The sequence below is a fragment of the Balaenoptera musculus genome, chromosome 14 (genome assembly GCF_009873245.2).
Source record: "Balaenoptera musculus isolate JJ_BM4_2016_0621 chromosome 14, mBalMus1.pri.v3, whole genome shotgun sequence".
In the NCBI taxonomy this organism is placed as follows: domain Eukaryota; kingdom Metazoa; phylum Chordata; class Mammalia; order Artiodactyla; family Balaenopteridae; genus Balaenoptera; species Balaenoptera musculus.
Genome location: NC_045798.1, coordinates 35,902,596 through 35,922,083, shown reverse-complemented (window position 1 = coordinate 35,922,083; position 19,488 = coordinate 35,902,596). Strand labels below are relative to the sequence as shown.

Sequence of the window (19,488 nt, the reverse complement as noted above, 5' to 3'; positions counted from 1 at the left end):
AAATTGCAGTGCACCAAACACTATTTTACTATTTTTCATTTTCTTATACATTTATAACTGATAGTAGGAGTTTTTAAAAGTTTTGACCAAAGCTTACAGAGGTCGTGGAAGAATCCTAATTTTCCTCATCGACTAAGCTTCCTTTTGCAGGGTTTCGGCTTGCCCATTTTTATGGTCTGTACTACTATGCAAAGTGAGGAATGTTTGTTTTTATATATATATACACACACACACACATATATATACACACACACATATATATATCAGGTACTACCATATCACTTAAAAATAATGTAATTGCTTATCTGTAAGCTGTGAATAAATACTTTTAAATATTTTAAAAATATTTAAATTTAAATATAAATTTAAAAATAAATATCAACTTTCAAAACTCTTATGGATAACTTGTAAACTCTGGTTTTAGACTGTTCAGGGGATATAAAGATGAACACACAAAGACATAATATAGACAGAAGTAGAACAGTCCATAACCTCAGTGTCCTTAGCTCTGCATGGCCCTCGTGGTGGGAACAACTGTAGGGTCTGCTGGGTGTGTCCCAAGGGGGACCAATGACTGCTTCTGACCAGAGACTGAGCCCTGGTTCACATCCAGTCATGGAAGGCAGCTCCATCTTCCCAGGAGCCATGGAATGATGGGATAAGTAACATCATATTAAAAAATATTAGTTGACATATGTTGTCAGTGCTTGTTTTAAAAATTCTACATATGAATAACATAACCACATTGAAGGGAAGAAGAAGAAAACTAAGTAACTTTGAAAAACAGTATGTTGACTACAGAATTCTAAGTCTGAAGACAAAAAGAACTGTAAACAAATACTATACTGTAGTTAGTAATTTTTTTTTAATCACAGACATGGGTCAGCAATTCTGAAACTACTTTATGTGTATTCTAGTACTGAACAAATATGTAAATATACTGTGGATAATGAGAAGCATGTTTCTCAACATCAGAGAAAGAAGCTACAAATATGGAGATGAGGAAGAACCCTGTGGCGATCGGCTGGAGAGGGAGGAATCACTGTGAACTCCCGATTTTCACAGACGGACGTAGAAGCAGGTGTGGGCACGTGTATGTGTATACATGCATGGACTTCCTAGCTCTGCTGGCTGAGAGGGCCTACAAGCAATTATACCTCAGACTAATGAGCACACCCAGTGACCACGTCTTCGTTTCCAGATACTATTCTCCAGTAACAGGAACCAAGGCTCCTTGGAGAAATAAAAATAATCCTGGGGCCGAGGCAGGGAAAGTAGAGTCTCCCAGAATATCTTATGGTGCCAGAGAGTAAGGAAGTGCTCAAAAAATGATGGGAGCATTTCGAAAGGACTCAACTTGAAGGAGTGTCCAACAGCCAAATCTGGGACAATCTTAACAACTACAGAAATAATGACTATAACCCACAGGGTAAAATTAATATCCATGAGTCCATACTGATCTAATTAAATAACTGAATAATTAAGTAAATAAGAGAAGAAAAGCTCTTCGACAAAGTACAATTTCAATTAATAAATGGAGCAGGAAGAATGGAAATAGAAAGTCACCATTTGGGAAACACCAGAGCAATAGCCACCGCAAAGTCCACCGTGTAAGCTAAAATTCATGGTGGAAGCACGACAAGAAACAGGGTATGCGCACAGTCTCAAAGCTTCTTCCCACAAGTAAACTCACAGCCAAGAAACCTTGCAGACACCATTCAGCAAGTGATCAGAGTTAACATCACCAGTAAGGAGACGGCAGCAGGGCGGGGCTCCTCAGCCGAGGCACCAGGAAGGGCACACCCCCGCGCGGTGTCATTCTCACCAAAAGGAGAAAACACCAGACAAACTCACACTGAGGGACAATCTACACTGTAACTGTTCTGTACTCTTCAGAAGTCAAGGTCAAATGGAAAGACCTTGACAGAAGTCAAGGTCATATGTTAGAGAACACAGGGTGAGAGCAACACGGGATCCCGAAACAGAAGACAGTAGTGGAAAAACTGGTGAATTTGTAATAAGGTCTTTTGCTAATAGTTTATACTGATGTTAATTTCCTGGTTCTGATAATTGTAACTACGGTCTCGTGAAACGTGAACACTAGGGGAAGACGTTGGGTGAAGGATATATGGAAACTTTTAAAACTGCATATGCAACTTGTCTGTACATCTAAAATTAATATAAGCTAAAAAACATGTGAAAATCATAAAAAACAAAGACTGAGGAACTGTCACGGAGTGGAGGAGACTAAGAAGACAGGACAACGAAACACTCCGTATCTTGATGGTGGTGATGGTTTCATGGGTGCACACGTAGGTTTAAACTTACCAAATATATCCTTTGAATATGTGCAGTTTATTGTGTGTTAATTATAAAATAAAGCTGTAAAAAAAAAGGATAACACTATAAAAGGAAATCAGAAAAACAGGCAACTAAGAATTGAATACAAAATAAGTTTAAAATCCTATATTAAAAAATCCCTATGTAATTTCAGAAATGTTAATGATTATTTTACACAACACTCATTTTTCTTCTACTTTTTAAAAGAAAGGGCTGCATGAAGCAGTTTCCATAGGACAAACACTAACCCTAACTCATTTCCCAGCCAGCCTTCTTAGTTGCTTTCTATTACTGGGAACATTCACTGCTAAAAAAGTTGCGTATGGCATGAACTCTTAACTCTTCTAAAACAAAGTACTGCAACAAATTCCCAGGCTAAAGAAAAATACGCTTTCAGATAAGTGTTTAAGTTTTTTTTTTTCATAATAAACTAGTTGAAGTCACATAAGCATCTCGCGTCATCTAAGGTTTCTAAAGCAGCTGTAATAACAGCAGCTTCTTCCACAATCATAGGAAGAATGTTTCTAACTGAAAAAGTTATGTGAGAACAGAAAAAGTAATGAAAAAAAATTTTTTTCTGGACTATAGGCAAGAAGATAGGGAAAAACTAAATTCACTCCATAATGCCAGATTTCAAGTTTCTCAGGATGACTTAATTAAATTTATTCAACTAGAAGTTAGACATATAAAATAATTTAAATAACCATGTTCGTTGATTTGCTGTTATATAAAATTTTAAAGTTAAACTAAACAGTACAAATGAAATGTTTAAAGTTATTTTATTTTAATAAAAAATAACAGATTCAAATTAATATTGTCCTTCAAAATTTTCACCTTTGCAGGTTACCCATTTATCTAATGTAGCTGGGAAAACGGAATGACGCTTCTTTAGGATGCAAATTCAAAGTCTGTTTTAAAACTATTTTAGAAAAGTTAACCCTTTGGTTTATATTTATAGCCCGTATTTTTAGGGATCAAATACGACATTTCTTAATACGACTACTTTAGTCTCTTGATTTGACTCTAAATGGCGTTTGGTTCTCTCCAAAAATTAAACCTAACATCAAATTGTGCCGATATGGAGCATACTTAAAGGAATATGTATGCCATGAGTTCTTTAGGTCACAAAGGAAAAATACTAAAAATATTTTGAGAGATGGCACCAAGTTGGAATAAACGCTTCCCGAGGTGACTATTGTAAAGAGGACACTCATTTTGATGTTACTACTTCTAGTAAACTGGTTTCTAAAACACTCATTTCCATATAGTCATCCTTCCTACACCGTGCCTTAGTTTTGCTCAACATATGTGACAGATGTTGAAACATAACTGATTTTGAGAAATGCTGGTTGTAGCAGACACTTGTCTTGGCAGGCCATCCTTTGGATAAGAATGTCTCTCGTCTCCTTTGGGGATCTAGTCTCCTCTATTCCAGACCATCTACTTCCGGGGCAGCTGCAGAGAGTGCCAGTGGGGCTGTCGCCCAAGCCAGGCCAGTCAGTATATTCCACCCCCACCTACAGTGACTAGTTCCTGAGACGCGCGACCCCAGGCTGACAGGGCGGCTAACACTGGTCCTTCTGTAGGCAGGAGACGCTGTCTTCCCTCTGGGGATGCTGAGTCAATGGAAGTCAGCCTGAAGGTACTGGCAGCCATCTTGCATAAGACAGACAGACACAGAAGGAAGCAGAGCGGAGAGGTGAGGAGAGACAGTTCTGACAACACCTTCAGAGGCTCTAAGTAAAGCCCTGACTCATTCAAATACTCGTGTACTTTACTTACACAAGCCAATTTAATTCCTTTTTTGCCTAAGCTAGTGTGAGGTGGATTTTTGTCATCCACAATGGAAACTGTCCTAATACACTGTGTTATTTAACTTTGATAAGTAATTAAATCATCAGTTGTGTTAAATCAACAAAATTAATATTAAAAAATATCAAGTGCAGGTTTACCTTCTGAAATTCAGCTCCTGAGTTATGAAATATACAGGGAGTATTGCGTTCTATCAAACAAGAACACAGCAACGGCAGTGGGAAAATTATTATATTGCATCTTTCTAACCAGAGGTTTTAAGGTGGTTATGATTTCAAGTCCACTTCATAGGCGTCCCCATATTTGAAAACTGGGTTCTTAATTTAAAATCAATGGACAGCTTTCCCTAATCCAGAATGACCTAAAATAACACAAATAGTTCATCCAAATTGCCAGAGTGTCTCAGGGCAGACGTGGTTTTGGTTTTACTGTCACAGGAATGCTATGCTTTGGTTCAAATAGCCAAATTTCCTCCCAAATATATACTTTGGGTTTCTGGGCTACCCAGGAAAAGAACAGGAAAGAACTTTTCTCTTTTCCTGGGTCTCATGGATAGACTTCTACTAAAAGTTAAGGATTTGACAAGATATTGAGCGCAATGATTTGTGTAGCTTCATACAGAAACTGTCTACTTTCTTAATTAGAAGCATATAGCATGCAGAAAGAGAGCTCTTATCTGCCCAGTCCCATTTACAGATGCACAAATGCTTATATACATCAGCCCGCGGGTTCCAGTTTGAAGGCCAGAAGACTTATCCAATCTGCTAATCAAAAACCCAGATCATAGACGGGAAAGGGGCGGGGGGGGTGGTGGTGGTGGGAAAGGCTTGTAAGCCATTTTACAAATAGATCCTGGCACAATTAATGGGAAATTTCAGTGCATAAACAGTTTGTTGCTGATGCTTCCAAAGCAGATACAGTCTGAAAATACTACAGGTTAGTGTTACCAGAAGAAAAAAAAAATTCTGGAGAAGCTAAACTGTGGCTAAACACTGTTTTGCAATGGAAAGTTTCCCAATCACTCAGTACATCACCACTGCTTTTGGTTTCCAAAGAGTGACTCTGAACAGAGGCCGGATCACACAAGCCCTGCCACCCTGAAACATGGCTCTCCAGCCACTGTCAAAATAACATAAGTTCAATTAAAATGGAGGGAAATTTCTATTTTAAAGAATAAGATCAGGGACTTCCCTGGTGGCCCGGTGGTTAAGAATCCGCCTGCCAATGCAGGGGACACAGGTTCGAGCCCTGGTCTGGGAAGATCCCACATGCTGCGGAGCAACTAAGCCCGTGCGCCACAACTACTGAGCCTGTGCGCTACAACTACTGAAGCTCGCGCACCTAGAGCCTGTGCTCTGCAACAAGAGAAGCCACCGCAATGAGAAGCCTGCGCACCGCAATGAAGAGTAGCCCCCACTCACTGCAACTAGAGAAAGCGCGCGCACAGCAACGAAGACCCAACGCAGCCACACACACAAAAAAAGAATAGGATCAGCTATGTTATTAGCCGAAATCTGAAAACAGATGTTTTCAACTTAGGACAATGGTCCTCTAACACATACTTCTGTGCTACAAAATGGTGTGGATTCTTTCATTGCGCTTGAAAATCCTGACAAAATCTCCTTATGCTGTTTAAGTAGATACTGTGGGACAGGAGTAGAAAGAAAAATACTACTATGTACCTGCGAAGTTTACTGTTAGCTCAGCTTTTTCTAACGTGATTGATGTCAGATCAGATATACTAACAGACTTTCCAAGTGCTCCATAACCTGAAGGAAAGAGGATGTAAAAAAAAAAAAAAGAAAAAGGAAAACCAACACAAATACCTTCTTTCTGAAAGAATCTTCCCTAAAATAAAAGCCTGTAGATTTTCATTTCAGTCAGATTTGGGAAAAAGTCCTGGTATTTACAATAAACTTTAGATTACAAGTAAGATTTTACAGCTTTGTCAAAATAAATGCACAAACTTGGCATTAATGTATTTCATTTAAACAAACGTACTCTTGAGCATGCCAATCTATTCCATTCACAACTGGTCTGAAGGCATTACATTAAATATTTTAAAGTGCTGTAAAAGGTAAAGGAACTTTTTCTAAATACACCTGATTTCCCCATTTATAATTCTAGTTTCTGTTTTGATTTTCTGAGTTGCAACACATAGGATTATTAAGATGATGTTCACCTCTTTTTCCCCCTAGACTTCCTGTAGTAGGGCTTTCTGAATTTAGAAGCAACTTCAAAAACAGTACAGAAGACGGACTTCCCATACCGCTGTTTTCAAAAGCATATAGGTTTTCAAAACAGAAACACACACACAGGTCCCGAGAGCTCACAGGAACGATTTACTCTGCCCCCCGGCCTCTCATCCTCCTGGAGGACAGGACGCGCCCGCACTCACCACTTTCTCTTTGGAGCGCAGGACGCCCAGCTTCCCGAAGCGCACGTGGAAGGGCGAGCACTGGTAGGAGCCGTCCTGCTGCCGCACCACCACGACGTCGATGCAGCCGGACAGCGTGGCCTGGTTAATGCCCTTGTAGAGCTCCTTCACAGTGACAATCACCTGCCCGGCCAGCTGCCCCACGTAATTCATGGTCTGAGACTATAACAGACAAGAAAAAAAGCAGATGAGATGTTAACGCTGAGTTCGTGGGTCTAATGACAGCGACAGAGAAAAAAACCGCAGGGCCTAAAACTACATGGCTCGTACGTACCCCAGACTCTGATTAGCCCTGCAGACGCTGAGCCCCTGCGTCTCAGGCTAATGCGGCCGCTACACACTTCCACGCGTGGGCAGCCCCACACTGTCCGTCCGCCTTGCTGCTGACAGGCAGCCCAGCCGGGCATGCAGAAGTCCCCTTTCCCTTTCCAGCATCGCGGATCGAGCCTGCTGCCACTGGGCGTTCCCCCCAAAGTTCAGAACCCACAGAGATCCCCAAAGAGCCCTGACTGCCACACGGCCCTCCTGCCCAAGACAACTTGGGACCTGGGGAAAGTGCATCCACTCCGACCAAGCAGCTAAGCAGAGAAGTGACTGAAAATCACTCCCAAGAGGAACCTGAAATCACGCTGTTCCAGTTGGAAGGTAAGTGAGAGATGGGTTTTCTATGGAATTAATCGACTATGGTTCAGAGACACGCTAGATTAAACAAACAAACTGGTGAACTAGGCTGGGTCTAACCAATTTATAACAGTACTTTGAGGGAAAATCCCGTCAGTGCTTCAACACAACTCACTAGAACATATATTCATGTCCCACAAAGTTCAAAGCACAGAAAAGGGTTTTAATCTTGGACCTATTCAAATCAGGATCGCCAGACTGTAAAGGGTCCTCCAGAAAGGGTCAAAAAGGCGGCAAGGGTACCCGACCGGGGCGCAGGGCCACCACACACTTCATCTGGCCACAGGATGGGGGGGGCTGGGCCCCCAACTCTTCATTCGTTAGGAAGAAACAGCCACACTTTAGTCCTAAGGCTGTCAGATTTTATTCCCAGTTATCCATACGACCGCAGTGCACTCATTAGACACCGGCTCTCCTGGCAGAGTGTTAAAGCACAACTGAGCAAAACTCATTCTCCTGAGGACAGGAGGGATGCAGACGGAACCAGAGGCCCTCCACAGCTCTGCTCATCCGGAAGCCGACTTCCACCTAACCAGAGGCCCGACAGCCTATTCTGCAGGGTATTCACCATAAGCACAGCTGTCTCTAAACCCAGATCAAAAGCCTTTCAGCTGCCTGGAGTTCAAAGTTACATGCTCAGAAAAGTCCCGAGAGCACATTCTATGCTGTCAGGTAAGTCCAAAGCTGAGCTAGAAGAACGCCATCCACGGGACAACCAGGGGCCTGCCAGCACCCCTGCTGCAGAAAAACCCACCGCTCTCCACAGGAGAGCCAGCACCCACGGGCAGTGCCCGGATCTCCTGCTCCTGTACACAGTAATCAAGGCCCATCAGTTTAATGGCATGGAGCAGAGCCACAATAACTTTATCCCGGAAAACGTTTTGAATATTTTAAAGCTAATGCTACCAAGGCTCCAAAATGCACCTACAGAAGAAGCTGGCTTTGAGGATGTAAACCAGCTGCAAAACTTACCAATAAACAGCAGAATACAGCGGCGGGCGTCCTTTATGAGGTAAATTCTAAAACAGTTACAACTTGGTATGATTTCAGGTCTACAATAATTGATTTGAACTCTAGAGGAAGGCCAAATTAAGCACGTATCAAGCGCTCAATAATGATTCCTTAAATATTCATGGAATGAATGGTCAAACGAACCATCAACAGAAGAGAATAAAAAAGAAACATGTGCGGTAGTGTTTTAACAGAATATTCGTATTACATCTCATATTCTAAAAATTAATCTTGTATCGTGATAATTGTGGATTCACATACACGTAGTTGTAACTAATAATACGAAGAGATCCCACGTATACTTTACCCAGTTTCCCCCAATGGTAACATCTGGCAAAATTCTAGTGCAGTATCACAATTGGGTATCAACACTGATTCAGTTAAGATTCAGAACATTGCCATCGTCACAAAGATCTGTCCTATTGGCCTTCTACAGTCACACACACCTACTTGCCTTCTGTCTGCCCTCCCCCCTTAATCCCTGGCAACCACTAATCTGGTCTTCATTTCTGAGATGTTTGCCATTTTTAAGGACGTTACATAAACGGAAGCACACAGTATCTAACCTTCTGGGACCGCCTCTTCCCACTCATATTTCTATGGAGAGTCATCCAGCGTGGCGCATGTATCAACAGTTTGTTCCCCTTTATTGATGCCTAGTACTTCATGGTGTGGATGTACCATAGTTTAAACATTCACTTATTGAGGAACAGTTGAGCTATTTCAGATTTTTTGGCTATCACAAAGAAAACTGCTATAAGCATTCATGTACAGGTTTTTGTGTGAAAATAAGTTTTCAGTTGACTAGGGTAAAATGCCCAGGAACGTGACTGCTGGGCTGAATGGGAATCGCATGCTTAGTTTTTAAAGACACTGCCACCAGAGTTGCTGTACCATTCTCCACTCCGACCAGCAATGTCTGAGAGATGCAGTGTCTCTGCATCCCTGCCAGCACTTGGCATTGTCACTATTTTTTATTATAGCCATGATGACAGGTATGTAGTGACACTGGTTTTAATTTGCATTTACCTAATGGCTAATGATGCAGAAAATTTAATTAAATTTTGTTTTATAAAAGAGCACTACAACTAACTTAGAGGAAAAGGGAATACACATCTTTTTGTTCCTTATTTTTGGGGTCACGGTGTACAATTTTTATATGTTAAGAATGTCTCCAAAAACAGAAGTGAAATGAAATTTAGTCCTAAGTAGTTCATCTTTTCACTCTCTTTTAGTATTTTTCAGCAACCTAGAACAGTCCATCAGAATTTTCATATTCTGTAAGTAACATGTGTTCACAACACCCTTTTTGCCTGTCATGGCAAACAGCACCCACGTAATCAATCTTTGTATTATGCTTGACTGATGATGGCAGCAATTTAAAAATGAGTTTTGTTACAAATCTAAAAAAAAAATTCATAACAAATTATATAGGCCTTTTCTTAAAAGAAACTGAAAAATGATAACTTAAGCATCTACATTCAGCCATAAACAACAGTCTTATAAACTAAATGTGTCATAAGCTTACATCAACTAGAGGACAGAATCCATAATTAAGTGTAACTACATCTATTCGAGATGATTTTAATTACCACGGTCAAAGGATGTGCCGCTATACAAGAAAGTCTATTGTGTAAATGCCAGTTACTAAATGTAGAAAAACACAGGCTGTCAAATCACTGGTTTTCTCTCAGCAGATATGAAACAACCCTGTTCATATCACGAAGGCTGGGAAAACAAAGTAATGGGAGGCCTGGTGCCTCCACGGGGGGACGAGGGGCACCCCATCCAGGCTGGGCAAAGAGCTGGGTAAACAGCTTCCTCTTTAAGCCAAACCTTGCACCTAACTCTTTACTTCTACACGCCCAGCCCAGCAGGAGCCACGATAGAGCCCAGTGAGAAAAAAGTCAGGCCCCTGACACCAGTCTGTCCCCGTCAGCACCTAGGGAAGCTGGACTCTGAACAGGGGCAGAAAAGACAGATGAAGTAACCCACTCACATGTGGGGGACACCCCCACTGAAGACACTGGCTTTTGAAATAAAGATTTAAAAATACAGCAAAATAATATACATCGTAAACTATTCGTCACGTTTTATGATGAGTGAATGATGAGAAAAAAAAAAGAGGGGGAAATGAATTCAAGAACAGAGTGACAGAAGACACATGAAAATTCAAAGACAAGACAAAGACAGCAACTAATGTAAAGATGAGCACACAGAAGGAGCGACGTGTGCCTGAAGGATGCCCACAGAGCAGCACCCCTGTCCCCAGGCTCAAAGGCACAAAGGAAAATATTAAAATGCATTAACTGATTCTCAGAACTGGAAAAACTTATCCAGTCCTGTCTTTCAACAAATACCAAAAACGCTTTTATCACATCTCTGAAATACGGTAAAGTTAACAATCGTCACAATTTTTTGAGACCTCACCATGTACCAAATTCTCAAGCTTATACATGCATTATCATCTCAGGACCACTTTATAGGTGGTTACAGGTATATGTTTAAGATAATGAAACTGAGGCTTGGAAAGGTTAAGTATTGTTATGGACTGAGTGTGTACCCCCCCCCCGCAAATTCCTATGTTGAAGCTCTAACCCCCAGTGTGACAGTATTTGGAGGTGGGACGTTTGGGAGGTAATTAGGCTTAGACAAGATCATGAGGGTGGGGCCGCATGATGGGATCGATGCCCTTAATAAAGAGAGGGGGAGACAAGAGCATGGTCCTCACCACGTGGGGATACAGTGAGAAGGCAGCTGTCTGCAAGCCAGGGAGAGGGCCCTCACTGGGAACTGAATTGGCCAGTACCTTGATCTTGGTCTTCCCCACCTCCAAAACCGTGAGAAATAAATCCTTGTTGTTTAAACCACCCAGTCTGTGGTATTTTGTTATAGCAGCCTGAGCTGCCAAAGACAAGTATCTTCTTAAGCATCATATGCTATACCGCTTTTCAATTCTGGGATACTTCCAGTAGACAGAGACTCACCCCTTTCATGAGGAGGCTTATCCCAATACCAGACAGACAGCCCTGGTTACTATGTCCACCAGAAATCCCACTGCATATGCACCACCCTCTTCTAAAGGACACCACCACACACCAAAGAGTTTACTGTACAACCCAACTGGGTCTCACCTGTTCTGAGCTAAGCGTTCTTAGTCCTTAAAATAGCTGAAATGACTGGGTTTACTTTCACTTTTATGACAAACTAGAGAACTGACTTCCTTTAAATGGAAGATCCCAAACTAGACACTATGGCACAGACAGGCCTGACCAATGCCCAATCCACTCAGGGCACAGTGTGTGTCTGGGGCCAGGCTTACATGCTGAGAGCACAATGCACACGAGCCGGCTAACCTCTTGAGAGCTCCCAAGACAGGGAGGCACTTACGGATCACTAAACTGAAAATGGAAAGAATCAGTAGACAGTAACCGACTAAAATACTTCATAGAGGCCAAATGGCCCTTCACACACAAAATTCAATAGACCAATTAGTCCTTCACGCATGAAATTCAGTGGTGCCCACTATCAGACTTTTCTTATCAAACATTTTAAAGTAAACATACACTAGTATCTGGAATAAATGGGCAGCTTTCAAGATTCAATTATTTACCAAAGGTTTAAAGATTTGCTTAGCAGCTTTTCCTGAGCATCAGAGAAACTAAAGTCAATCATCATGATATGCAGTACAGATTTATATATGGAATGCATCAGTAAGTGGGTTCAAATACAAACACCCCTCTGATAAAAACTGCCCCCAAACTATTTAAAGGTGATATGTTCAATCAAAAATCACTTTTATTAGGGAAGAGTAACCACAGAGACATAGGTAGCTATTAAAATATTACGATTTCTAAATTGTTATCAATACAAAAATGGACACATTGTTAACTACGCTTACATATAACCAAAGTCTGTTTTGTAAGTTTTTTGTTTTGTTTTTTTTTATGGCTCTGTTGGGTCTTCGTTTCTGTGCGAGGGCTTTCTCTAGTTGCGGCAAGCGGGGACCACTCTTCATCGCGGTGCGTGGGCCTCTCACTATCACGGCCTCTCTTGTTGCGGAGCACAGGCTTCAGACGCTGTTTCGTAAGTTTTAAGTTTACCTTCTTAATGCTGGGTACTACTAGTTAGCTGGTACTACTAGTTACTACCACTAACAAACACAACTACAGCTGTTACACGTCTATCACACGTCAAGTGCTGTGCTAACCTGTACATTATCTCATGTAATCTTCAGAACCACCCAGGACTTTGGTATCAACATTCCCATTTACAGGAGGGAAGGGAGGCTCAGAATTGTCCAAGGTCGCTGCACTTAGTGGTAAAGCCGATATTCAAACTCAAGTCTGATACTGGAGCCTATGTCCTTAACTGCATCCCTAAGTGACAGAAATGTTCTAAGCAATGATGATAAAAGCCTTGACGAAGCCCCCAGATATCCTGCTGCTTTCAGCAACAGGAGCATTATTTCCACATAATGCTACTTGGCCACACAAATGTGAAGTGATTACAGGGTCCAAAAAAGCCACACCCGCCCTCCTGCCTCCCTGCGGGGTTGGCCACCAGCCCGTGGACGTCCTGGGAGATCACGAGGGACAGAGAAGAACAGCTTTTATCAAAGAACTTGCCCTCAACATTCCAACCTTCTGATGTGAGGAATGTGCCATGAGGGAATAGAACCTTCTAGAAACTTCAGGAAACAAACACTAGCACAGCGTGACCTGGCACCATCTGGCTCCCACCTATGCTCCAGGCAACCAAGCTTACATTCTGCATTTGAGTAGTAGCACTTATCTTTCAAGAACTTTCTCAAACATACCTCACTTGACCTTCAAAGGGAGTCTCCTTTCACATGCCTGCCTCCCCGCACCCCCCCCCACCACGGGCACAAGATCTGCAGTCACTTCCCTCCCCGGGAGGGCAGGGGCCCAGGGGACTTGCCTGTCCCCCGGGGGCTTAACTCAAGTCAAGACCCCTCCCAGGGCCCAGGAGACGCCCTGGGGACAGGTTCCCGCCAGAGACTCAAGGCAACACCTCTCCGTTTTGTTTTCTCTTTTGCCATCAGAGCAGAATGCCAATGTGTTTTTCTTATTTCACAGTAGCTGCCTTTAATTCTTGCTTTATAAAATCAGAACAGGAAACAGCAGCACCAGGAATGGCCCTCGCCCTCAACGAGGAGAGGCCCTCAGGCTCAGGGCCCCACAGACAGTCTGTGAGCCCCTCGGACCTTCTGGAGCCCCAGGTCCATGAGGAACGCCGCCGGCTGTGCACCCACATGCACTGCCCCCAGTGTCCTGTCCAGAGCACGGGGTCAGGGCCCCGCAGGGCAGGGGGCTCCGCCATCCCCAGACCACCAGGCCCCATGCGCGAGTCCACAGACCCACACCCAGGGTCCCCCGGCAAACTGCCTGCACACACCGAGTTCTCCATGTGGCCTTCCTGTCGGGATGGAAAAGGAGGGCTGTGAAAGCCTTATCCAGGAAAGGCCCCTCAAAGGAATACCTCTGCAGACTGAATTTAGAAACAATCACACGGGACTGCGCGACTCCTTCAAGGAAAACACAACAGAGGACGTGTAATCCACCTATCAAAACAGCCATCATCCCAGGCTGTGTCTGGGACGATTTTCGTAAGAGTCAAGCAAAACTGAGTACCTGCTTCTTGCCAGGCACCACAGTAAGTCCCTACGATATAAAACTCTGTCCTCTTTCCCTCAGAAGTCCTGGGTCTAACAAGAGAAAGAGGCATAAATACTGTCTTAATTTACATAATACCTTGTGATCACAGCTATTTTGGTGACTCAGGAAGACCAGACAAAGGGAGAAAAAAACCTGCATGGGAGAGTCCAGAAAGGCTTCAGGAAGCAGAACATATTTATGTTTGTTCTAGGGGCGAAAATGGCAGGGTTTATCAGGCCAAACAAAGGAGGTTCCTGGAGGACAGGGACCAGGCAGGGTGCGTGGAGCCTGAGGCAAGGGTGAGATGACGCAAGGCCTTGGACTCACCCTCAGGGCATCAGGGCAACCAGCCAGGGGCAGGCAGTGGCACGATGGGCAAGGGGGTGGGGAGGACGAACTGGGGAAGAGGAGGCTAGAGGCAGAGCCCACCTCGGAAGCTCTTACAACCAGTTCCAGCAAGAGGCAGCACAGCTCCAAGAGCAGCAGAGGCACAGAGGGGACTGAGGCAGCAGGACCTGTGACCGACCCAGGGCAGACGTGAGGGAAGGGAGAGCACGGGCAGGATCAAGCCACAAGTTCTAGGCGGAGCTAGAAACACATCTGGCACCTAGCTGGGATTCAGCAAATATTGTTTCAACCGGTGAAGAAATCAACTTAGGGAAGCAAAAAGGGCAGATTTGGTGGGGAACTTCCCAGTAAGGTTGAACTTCAAGAGTTTTACTTACTATACTGGTTCAAAATTTTTCGTACATGAAAATCATCCTGAACAGTTTTTAAAACTGCAAATTTTCTTGAATTTTAAAAAAAGTTTAATAATTGATTATGAAGATGAGCCAGATTAGGGAAGCAGAGCTCCATGTAAAAGAGCCCCTCTGATAAAATTCCATGCCTATTCTTGCTGCTTCCAAAATCACGCTCGTAAAAAGGACTCAGCCAAGGCTTAAAACCTTGGGTGCTGGGAAGACGGGAGTTCTGGAACTCTTCCTGAGCTGGCATCTGGACTCGGAAGATTCCTTCTGGAGGGACTGAGATTTAGTGAGGGCGAGGTGTTCTTTGGAGGACTGAGGGTTCTAGTTAGTTCCCTGTAGGTTACTAACCTGTCAGCTGTTTTTCTAAAGAGAAGCAACCCCATCACCTCCACCATATGAGGCAGTCGGGGACCGGTTTATGTCTACCAACCTCGTTTCCCCCTGCTAAGTGAAGAAAGCTGGCAGGGGCCACACTGTAGGTCAGTACTTCTCAAAGAGTGGTCCTTGGACCGTTGGCAACAGAATCAAGTTTTGGTGGATAAGAATACAGGTTCCTAAGCTCCAATGCAGACATAAAAACCGGAAGTGGGGCCCTACCATTACCATGACTCTGATGGACCTCCGGTCTCTACTGCAGCAGCTTTCTCCTCCCAATCCCGATTAGGCTTGTTGAAAAAACCAAGCTGTTGGGGGCTGAAGTCTGTACTGTCGTCTAAAGGCATACATATTACCTCGAGGTTGGATCCAAATTTAACAGACTGTGAATTTTATACATTTTAATGAACAAACAGCTGACCTGATCATTTTATAAGACTTGGGAAGTCTAGGACTAGCAGCAGTGGTTCTGTCAAAAATCATATATAAAAATTCAGGCCTGGGGTTTCCCTGGTGGCGCAGTGGTTGAGAATCTGCCTGCCAATGCAGGGGACACGGGTTCGAGCCCTGGTCTGGGAGGATCCCACATGCCGCGGAGCAGCTGGGCCCGTGAGCCACAACTACTGAGCCTGCGCGTCTGGAGCCTGTGCGCCGCAACAAGAGAGGCCGCGATAGTGAGCGGCTCGCGCACCGCGATGAAGAGTGGCCCCCGTTCGCCGCAACTAGAGAAAGCCCTCGCACAGAAATGAAGACCCAACACAGCCATAAATAAATAAATTAATTAAAAAAAAAAATTCAGGCCTGGGCAGACTGCTTTCCTAGGCGTTCGTTCCCTAATCACAACCCGGTACACTACTCAACATCAGCCTTCAGGATATGTCAGAAGAGAGAATTTCTGATCAACATGCCTGTTTTGAGAGGTAGAGTCACGAATGTAGAAAACAAACTTACGGTTACCAGGGGATAAGGGGGGAGAGGGATAAGCTGGGAGATTGGGATTGACCTATACACACAACGATATATAAAACAGATCACTAATAAGGACCTGCTGTACAGCACAGGGAACTCTACTCAATACTCTCTAGTGGCCTATGTGGGAAAACAATCTAAAGAAAAAAAAAGAGTGGATAGATGTATATGTATAACTGATTCACTTTGCTGTATACCTGAAACTAACACAACACTGTAAATCAATTATACTCCAGTAAAAAATTTAAAAAATATATTCCTGCTTTGGAATTTAACAGATACATGATGCAGTGGTTAGCTCAGAAGGTAATAAAACAGGGCTCCTGGATCACAATGATTTCCTCTCTCATCTTGTAATAGGGGATTCAAGCCTTGGCATCAGCTGGCTGATGGGGTGGGGAGACATCTGACCCAAACGGGGCTTAACAGACACTCCTGAAGTGTGTACAGAGAGCCAGTGCCACCAGCAACCGGCGGGGCCGAGCCACCTGAGTGGTGACCCGGAGGGCCCACCAGCTCATGACATCGATGCCCACAGCCCTCCTCTCTGAATGAGGAAGAGTCACGGTCTTCTTTGCTTGCTTGGCTTGTTCAGAGTCCAGTTCTGATGTCTGTCCACAAAGCACTTAAATACAGACAGGCCGGCACTGATTCTGACTTGATAAAGCCACCCTGAGCCCTCTATCACACTCCCCCCTGAAAACACCCTGGGACACTCAGCAAGAAAATTTCCCAAGTGTAACCCAGTGAAAGCCTTCTACTGAACAACTCATGGTATTTTTTTTTAAACGAAAGGACATGAAGCTGCCTTAAGCTAAGCTGTCAAGGCTGGTCCGTTGATAAATTCAGATTTTGAATGTCACAACACATTTTCTTTAAGGAAGTTTGGAAGCACAGATTTCTGCTCACTGGGCTCACTTCTCTATGAGCTCACCACACTATCTACAAAGTAGATGAACGATTATCTCGGGCTGAGTAATGTTCAACACGGGGAAGACACTTTACCACCACAGCAATATATGTTCTTCCTGAGGGGAGGCCTAAGTTTTATCAACTATTTGCTCCAGCTTTTCGACAGATATAACTAAAGGAAGAACGTAAGCGTCACCTATTTCATCTTCAAAAACCATCAATTCCCCGCCCTCCACCATAGTCCCCGGCCCAATAACTTTCAAGACAACCCTTCAAAATCCAACACCAGTTTTCTTCTCCATCCATCAACTACTTTGGCTGTTGATCTAATATTTTATTCGAGGGGCAAGGACGTTTCAGGCTTCTTAGATGAGAAGGAGATGGGAACAAATAAAGCCTGTCCACAACAGACTGTGAACACCCAGAGCACAATGGACAAGAAGGTCGAAAGAGATGGGCAAGGACGGTCAGGAAGAAAGCAGGAGGCGGCGCAGGGCTGGGTGGGTCCAGGGCGCCCACCCTCCCCACACAGCATGGCCCACGTGGTCACTGTCCATCCCACCTGCGGACCCTCGGTTCTGACCAAGGAAGGAGAAGTATCGCCGCTTCACCGTCGCCCCAGAGCCTGGCACGGTGCCTTGCAGGAGGAAGTCCTTAAGGAGCATTTTTGGATCAAGGAATGGATGGAGTGATGAACGCAAGGTCTGGTGAAGAGAACAGCAAGGAGAAGGAGGAACACACGCTATGTGCTGCCCTGTAACCCAACGAGAGAAATCAGAGGCAGATGAAGAGACTGTGTGTGTATGTATTTTTAAACGTATATGTATGTAACATACGTGTATGTTTTTTAAAAATGCCAGCAGTAGAGGCCAACCCGACGTTCCAAAATCAATGCTCAGATATTCAGAACTTAATGCTTTTCTCCAGATGCTACTGAAGATCTCACAAAAAAACCCTGCATAAATCTAGTCTACGTGGGTGACAGTTAAGAATGACACCCGCCTCCGATGGGTAAATCTAAAAATACCCCTGTGAGAACAAAGGACAGCCGTGCAGGTTGCTGTGCAGAGCACCGAGCAGCCTGCAGCCGCTGTGGCGGACGAGCCCGGGCCTGGGGGGAAGTCAGGGGCCAGGGCAAGACGGTCACGAAAAACAGATGACACAGGACACACTTAGGTCACCGTTTTCTACCAGCCAGTCTACTTACAGGAAAACGCCCAACACCACAAGGCACAGCCTTCACAGTACATGGCTGGTCGCAATAGTTTCATTTTCCTAAAGCTCAGCAATGTACCTGGACATTCATTTTCTTCAACAGAATTGTAACAGAGCAAGCGGAGCTAAGTGCTCAATCTGACGCCTACCTTTAGACGTCACTACACATAATAAAATGTGTGGCAAGCAGCACACGAGGAGGAGGCCCCAAGGACTTTCCTCAACCCTCACATCACTCCCATGACCAAATCTGCTCCAAACCCCGCAGCTCTATGAAACTCAACGGTTCTCATCCCTGCATTACTCTTCACTGCTTTTCCCTTCAGTTCCCAAACTGCAGAGTAACAAGCTTTTGGCAATTTAGTTCTTATCTCTTCTTGTCATGGTGTAAAATATGCCCAGTTCTAATCTACCTGTACCTGAGGTGACAGATCAGAATGTTACAGGGAACGTTTAACCTCACCAGAAACTAGAGAGAAACGTGGAAGTAAAATCATTAAGAAATGTGCTGAGTTTAAGACTCTGTTTATAATTAATCATGAAAGACATTAGTCAACCTTTGTGTAATGGTTGTACCTATCAGCACATAAAAACTAGCTAAATGTTCATGCAAACTCTGCTACGAAATGCAATTTTAAGATTTCAAATAGCTGTACCTTGAACTATTCAAGACAGATTTTAAAAAATGAGGTGTACTTTACATGGAGTAAAATTAACCCTTTCATAGTTTTAACCATGCAACCACGTAACCACGTAATCACCATAATCAAGATAATCAAGACACGTAACTAGACTGCCGCCCCAAATGCCCCTATGCCCTTTTGTAGTCTATCCTTTTTCCTCATCCCAAGCCAACCACTGACCTGTTCTCCGTCCTGATAGTCTTGCCTTTTCCAGAATGCCTTATCAATGGAGCCAGAGTACGTACCCTTTGGAATATGGCTTCTTTCACTTAGCATCATGCATTTGAGATTAACCAATATTCTTGCAGGTATCAGCAATTTGTTCCTTGGTGTTGTTAAGTAGTATCCCCCTGTATGGATGTCCCAAAGTTTGTTTATCCATCCACCAGTCGATAGACACCTGGGTTGTTTCCAGTTTGGGGAGACTACAAATGAAGCTACTAAAAATACCTGTGTACAGGCTTTGGTGTGAACATAATTTCACTTCATTTGGGTAAATACTTAGGAGTAGTACTGTTTTAAAGATGTCTTCAGTGCACTCAGAGGAGCCTGCTATTAAGATAAATCCCTCCTTAAATCATTGTACAAAATGGTAATAATTTAACTGTTTTATGAGTTTGGATTTT

At 43.7% G+C, this 19,488-nt stretch overlaps 1 protein-coding gene across 3 annotated transcripts in view; it reads right to left on the bottom strand.

Annotated features, from left to right (window-relative positions):
* The window catches only part of LPIN2 (lipin 2), an 81,036-nt gene that overhangs the window by 29,704 nt on the left and 31,844 nt on the right, over positions 1 to 19,488 (bottom strand). For all 3 annotated transcript variants that reach the window (XM_036823721.1, XM_036823720.1, XM_036823723.1), the window contains exon 2: positions 6,551 to 6,751. In XM_036823721.1, the coding sequence (XP_036679616.1) occupies positions 6,551 to 6,742 (192 nt within the window). In that variant the 5' untranslated portion in view covers positions 6,743 to 6,751. The remainder of the gene's footprint in view (positions 1 to 6,550; positions 6,752 to 19,488) is intronic.